The 6,929-nt window shown below is 30.2% G+C and overlaps 1 protein-coding gene across 1 annotated transcript; it reads left to right on the top strand.

The window, feature by feature from the left end:
• Nucleotides 1–2,266: 2,266 nt before the first annotated feature.
• Nucleotides 2,267–6,143, top strand: LOC132736579 (interferon-gamma-inducible GTPase 10-like). The gene is made up of 2 exons (XM_060723738.1): nucleotides 2,267–2,343; nucleotides 4,470–6,143. Exon 2 carries the CDS (start codon nucleotides 4,492–4,494, stop codon nucleotides 5,716–5,718), a length of 1,227 nt encoding a protein of 408 aa, XP_060579721.1. The 5' UTR covers nucleotides 2,267–2,343; nucleotides 4,470–4,491; the 3' UTR covers nucleotides 5,719–6,143.
• Nucleotides 6,144–6,929: the final 786 nt, after the last annotated feature.

Genomic DNA, 6,929 nt, shown 5'->3' with positions numbered 1-6,929 from the left:
GGATATATTCAATTCATTTATACTATTATATGAAAGAATCCTATTCACTTAAAAATTGTATTATTTTGTTAACTTTGAAATTATCAGAGATCGTTCAATTTGTTGCTTGAGAATTGGAAAGGAATCTGACAAAGATTTACCCTAGATGTTTCTAAGTTGTGGAGACCCCGAATGACGGGAACAATCAGTTTATATGCCCGAGGACTGAGCGCAAAAATAGTTTGTGTGTGCACAAAAATAAGTGCTGGTACACAAAATTGTACATGTACAATACAGGAACGCCACTGGATGACAAGTGTAAAAACAAACTGTGAACTGGAAACCAAAAAGCGATGTCAAATTCAAAATTTATGCAATAAATATTTCCAAAAAATAATAAAATAATAAATATGACAAAAATATATCAAAGATGAAGAGTTTCTTACATTATAACTCTTTAGACTCATGTCTCCAGAAAAGTGTAAAAAAAACACTGATATTTAAACGTTCTACAGTTGCTAGGGAGAAATTTACCCAAACACCGCTTAGCAATACCCGGAAATAAATTAAATTGACAGTAATAACCGAATATATACGCCTAATAGACAATTATTTCTGTTTTGAAATAATTAAAACATGTTAGCACAAATGATATCTTAAATCATAAGATAACAATCAGCTTATTAGACCCAAGTTGATCTTTTCAAAAAGTGTCCAACATTCAGATACGCAGTTTCGTCATACAAAATAAGCTAAATGTGAACAATAGACGTATTAAAGATGAATCTTTCAAGTACATGCTTGCCAATTTAACATTTTACACAGCATTTATTTTAGTGAACACATTATTTTACATATGAACTTACCTGAGTTTGTTTTACACAAGAACTTACTGAGTTAAAAAGTTTTATTAAAAATAACAATACCACCCATTAACATACACAATCTTCTTAGTTCACCCATGCACATGAACGCATCGAAAATCACTCACATGATTCATTAAGTGTCCTTTACCGTGCTTATTGATGTGTTCAATAGCTATAATGTTTATAATTTTCATATCTTTTGCATATCACTCAAGTATTTATAAATATAATTGCCTACCGACTGCGTAGATGATGGTGATAGAAGTTCCCTTACCAATACACAACTCGTTCATTTAGAAATACATACATCTAACAGTGTTCCATATTACATACATCTAACAATGTTCCATTTTTTTCAAGATTAATAAACATTGTTAAAACTTTCCATTAATTATTCTGTCAATTCTAACAAAAGTGTTTGTACATGTTTTTGATTTTCAGTGTTTTTCAGTATTTCCCATTGTTGAAACCAAGGCCGGCTAAAAGTTTTTTTACAGAGTTATATATTTTTCAAAGCTTTTCGTCAAAGCTGTTTGCATTAAAAGAATGATAAAAGATAAAACGTTCACATCCAGTTTGCCAGAGGCTCGCATAACTTTTTTTCAAATCGTTCAATAAATTCAGTATCGGAATTACACTCATTCAATATCCTCTATTTATACCATTCAGTTTATAGATATAATCTGGATAATTATGTTAACAAACATCTTTTTGTATTGACACTTAAATTGAATAGGACATTGTGTATCAATACGTTGTCAAATATTCTTTGTCTACATTTTTTTTAAATTTCTTTATTTCAGTCTCATCTTTACATGAAATTACATATAAAACGTAAAACACATACATAAAATACATGAAAAGCCATTCTAAAAGAATTACAAAAGACTATTTATTTTTACCTCTAAGGGGTGACAAATCCATATACCATATCACAGCAGTTAACTGTTTTATGTACTGAGGAGTTGTCCCCCCTAGCTACACAAATTTCATATAATCATTATCATTCATTAAAAGGTTGTTGTATTTTAAACAAGATTGCATTTGTAAAAAATGTTATGCCACCGCATTAATACAACACTAAATAATAATGTAGGAACAGAATTGTTATGTTTCTTTACAAATGAAGATTGCCATATTGCATTTATCACTGACCTATCTAATTCTTATTATTAGATTAGTGGTTAAATCTATTGGTATTCCAATAAAAGATCAGAGTAAGAATCTATCAATGCAGTTGAGTCTAGTGAATTTTGTGATGAAGGGCCAAAATACCATGACTGTACATCTACAAAATCTAGGCCAGCTGATATCAAAGTTCACTTTACATCTTAATCTGTGCACATGGTTCAAATTTCACAGCTTCAGATAAAAGGACAAAAATTTACAAGTCTACATACATATTTATATTCATTGATATGTAACCAACTAAGCAAGCAGAGTATTTGTTTTGACTTCAAACATTTAATCTTAAACCTTGAAGAGAGGAGGAATATAGGTAAGAGTTAATACAATTTTCTTTGAAAATAAAATTTGTAACTTTGATTTGACATAAGGAATGAAAACGCCCGAAAACACACGAATAAGAAATAAATAAATTAAATAATTTCATAAAAAGTACATTGTTTAAGAGATCCCCGGAAAAAAATCATATACCTGTCAAAGGATGTTGTTTGATTTCTTAACTTTTCTACAATTTGAATAAATGTATGTCTAATATAGATTATTTCCCTAAATTCCACAAATTAAAGTAAATAATACCCACTTGTGCAATTCCGTGTATTAGACTGTTAACATGTCGTTATAAGTGAAAGAATGTAACGCTTTCTTATTTTAACGTTTAAAATAATATTTTTTTCCTAAATTATATAATGAGGTTTAATAACTTGAAAGGTAACTTGAAATAGTTTTTTTGTGATTTGATCAATATTCTCCTGCAACACTGTCGCCATAGGTTTTACCCACGACTCAGTAAAAAGCAAAAAGAATGTAAAAATGAAATGACACTTAAATAAAATGATTTGGATATTTGTAAATATGTCTTAAGTATTGCTTATAAAGTCATGATAATGCAGAATACGAATAGATAAAACATCGTGAATTTCCCATACATGTAACCGCCCATTTTTTTTAAATTACAAGAGACTCAATGTAAATAAAGCATTGTGAATAAAGTAAGATGAACAGCTTAACAAGTTAAAGAAGCAAAACACACGACAAAGGGATGAAGACTTATGTTGGTCATAATTGACAACACAAGTTTAGATTTTTTTATCGGTTGTTTATTTTCATTGAAATACATCAAGGTATGAATCTATATTTAGGTAAAAGTGGTATATTTTGTAATTATATTTCTTTTGCAATAAAAAGAACCAGATAAGTGATCATTTTCACTAACTCGTTATCATATCAAATGAAAATGTTTCAAGTAGTTATAACTAAAGATAGTAATAAATTGTTTCGACATTGACTTAAGATAATTATTAAAATCACGTGTTTCAAAGATTACATTCATTATGTCAACATGTTTATTGTAGTGGATTTTTGACAAAAAATAACGACAAAAACAGGTGCATATTGGTGAAATTATATTTCACAACGAAGTATAGATTTTATCATGCGTTGATATTCATTGAAATACAAATTTTGTATACATTAAATACAAAATTAATGATATATGTTATTAAACTATGAGATATATGTTTCCTAACTTAATCTTTTTAACTATTAGGCAAAATACGAATTTGAAAATGCCTACACTAATTAATCTGTTGCATGCACCAAGGTTATCATATCAAATTGAGATATCAATTTTGGCATCTTTAGTGTTTGCACATTGATAAAATCAAACATAGCAAACATGAAAGTTTTAAACCATCAGTTAATAAAAATTTCTTTAAAAAAAAATAATTTCATCAATGTCAGTAGAAACAAGAAGTACAAATGTTTAACATGCAAAAGTATATAATTTAAAGTTTTCCATATTAGCAATGCTTGTATTACAATGACATGATCTTTCTTGTACTTATTAAAAAAAAACCCATTTTGAAAACATTGAATTTCAGAAATTAAATTATAATACCATACTGATATTGGTGATTTGTCAAAGAAGACCAACGTCTTTTTAAGGTGACATTTTGACTTGTTTTCCGTCTGACTTCATAAATTTTGTAATCATTTACAAATAAGTCTTAAAGTTAAAAAACTATCCCCATTCCTGTACATTTAATTATAGAACTATCTTTACATTTTATTTTATATTGACACAACTATCCCTTACATTTTATTATAAAGCTATCTTTAAAATTTTATTTTAAAATTGTAAGAACTATCCTTAACTTGTTTTTACAAATTATTTTTGAATGACCAATGAAATTCACCGATTTTAGTTTCTAATTTTAAAATGACCAATAAAAATTCTACTTATATTCAGTCCTTTCCTTATAATATTACAGGAAGTCAAACCGATAACAGACGGACTTCGTCTTTAAATATAAGTACAAATAAACTCGTAAATTGGATGTTAGTTGTTTTGTTTTAAATTCGTAAATATTTGAACGAAACCAATCTTGCTGAAATCGATTTTACCGCGATTAACAAGGATGTAATTTTTATATATTTCAGTGCCATTTAAAACCAAATTTAAATGATGGCTAGCGGAAAAAAGGTTGAATATAACAACGAACGTACTGAAGAAGAAGAAGCTTTACTCGATGACGTGTTCAAAACGAAAGGTTTTGAAGGTATACAAAAATATATCAAAGAAGGATTAGATAAATGGCGTGAAACTGAATTGCATATTGCAGTTACTGGAAAATCAGGAGCTGGAAAATCGACTTTTATCAACGTCATTCGCGGACTTAAAACGGGAGAGGATGGTGCCGCTGATACTGATGTCGAAGAATGCACGAAAACTGTTCAGTCTTACACCCATCCTAAAAACAAAAAAATAGTATTTTGGGATTTACCTGGAGTGGGAACGAAGAAGTTCAATCGAGAAAAATATAGTGATCAAGTCAAACTAGCAACATATGACTTTTTCCTTATATTTTCATCACAGCGATTTTTTGATGACGATGAATGGCTGGCAAACAAAATAAAACAGATGGGAAAAAAGTTTTACTTTGTACGAACCAAAGTGTCCCGTGAAATTGACGATGAGGAAAACGGTAGGACAGTCGCACGTGGTAGAGATGTAATCTTGGAAAAAATACGGAAGAACTGTTTAAAGAACCTAGAAGAGATTGGTATATCTGACAGTTTCGTTTACTTGATCGACAGCTTTAAAACAGATGACTTTGACTTCAATAAGCTACAATCATGTCTAATCGAAGATTTACCACAACTGAAACGAGAGGTCATAGTTTTTTCAATTATTGGTAAAACCGACGATATGATGTCACAGAAAAAGAAAGAACTTGAAAAAAGAATTCCACGCATTTCACTGATATCTGCAGTGACTAGCGCGATTCCAGTTCCAGGGATTAACACGGCTGTGGATTTTTTTTTAATGAAGAATGAAGTCGACTTTTACAGAGACCAGTTTGGTTTGACCAAAGATGCGATCAACAGGAGTGCGCAAATGCTAGGAATGCGCGAAGAAGAGCTGAGAAAGGATCTTAAAATGAGAGGATTGTTCATGGATTACACAGTGAAAGGATTAATGGCGCTCTGTCAAACAATTGCCATAACGGAAGCAGTGGAAGAAGTTGCAAAATTCATGCTCCCTATTGTAGGAAGCATTGCAGCTGGAGCGATATCATACAAATCAACTCAGTACTGGATGAAAAAAATTCTTGAAGGCTTGTACCAAGACGCTTTGAAAATCAACAAAATGATGAGTATGCATTCAGCGAAATCATCGTCGGTTTAAGACTTTGTCTCTTTCTTATCATATAAAGAAAGGGGTCAACAATAATTGGTGCGAGAATATCTGAATGAGAGTGTTTGGTCTGGGGAGATGCAAGACAAGATTGATCCAAGATGTTTTGATATTTAATTAACTTTTTTGAATCTTTTCAAAATAATATATATGTCATTACATTCGTTTTAAAGTAACCATAAACACCATTATTTTAATGGTAAGAAAACGACATCGCTGAAAAACACATTGTTGAATCACAGCGACTGTTCATCTTTTGTCAAGAGAAAAAGTGCATATACATTTGTATAAGAAGTTAAATCTCTACATTATAACTGTTTATAGGGTTAAGTTTGTGCATCTAGTTTCACCTGACTGATTTAAAACTTTCCAGCAAAGAAAAACATTGTCGATTTTTATTAAATTAAGTTATTTTGAAGGCGATTTGGAAAGGAATTGGTTCTCATGTTTATTCAGTGTTTTTAAAGGTTACCAAACGGACATTGTCATTTTATTTTAAATAATGTTGTTGTGGAGAGGATTTGGATAGGAATTATTAAGTGACGCTTATCAAAAAAAAAGGAATATGAAATGCTATGCTCTTTATTTAGACGTGACGTTTTATCTTTAGCAATTGAAATCATTTCTTATGCATACTCTTCTATGAATATCCACTTATCGTAACTTTTGTTTTTGTTTTTGAGGTATTTCAGATAATAGACATATATATTATGTTATAGCTATACTATAGATAGCGAGATTTTTATGTAGAAATATCATGGCTTGGGCGACATCGAAGGTTTTCTCAACAGAAAAAAATTTAGGTCGTAAGGCCGATAACATTTGGTGAAGGGAAAACCCGAGATGCCGCTACAGGCCAATATATTTCTACATAACAGTAGAGGTCGATATATTATAACTTTTTTATTGCATGATAACTAGAAATGAGAATTATGATTAGACATAAAATTGCTTCTCTGAATTAATGAAATTCCCCACATTGAACCTCGGTTACTTGTTATGGTACATGTCAATGACCGTTTTATGTATTAATCAGATGTATGGTGGGTGTTCCTGATTGGTTGGATGATCAAAGACACATAAAAACATTGCTGTAAATAATTGTGACGCTCAAATATTAAGCTAAGCGCCTTTTGATCAGCATTTTTAATGACATGCCAACAAATGATTTCAAATTTATTTCAATTAAAACAATTATTCTT

This window comes from Ruditapes philippinarum, unplaced genomic scaffold, assembly GCF_026571515.1.
Source record: "Ruditapes philippinarum isolate M1 unplaced genomic scaffold, ASM2657151v2 ctg1303_1_1_1_1, whole genome shotgun sequence".
Taxonomy (NCBI): Eukaryota; Metazoa; Mollusca; class Bivalvia; order Venerida; family Veneridae; genus Ruditapes; species Ruditapes philippinarum.
This window is presented reverse-complemented; position numbering and strand designations above follow the sequence as displayed.

What these genes read in the sequence shown, in the direction of transcription:
- LOC132736579 (XM_060723738.1), top strand. Translation starts at nt 4,492, where the DNA reads ATGATGGCTAGCGGAAAAAAGGTTGAATATAACAACGAACGTACTGAA.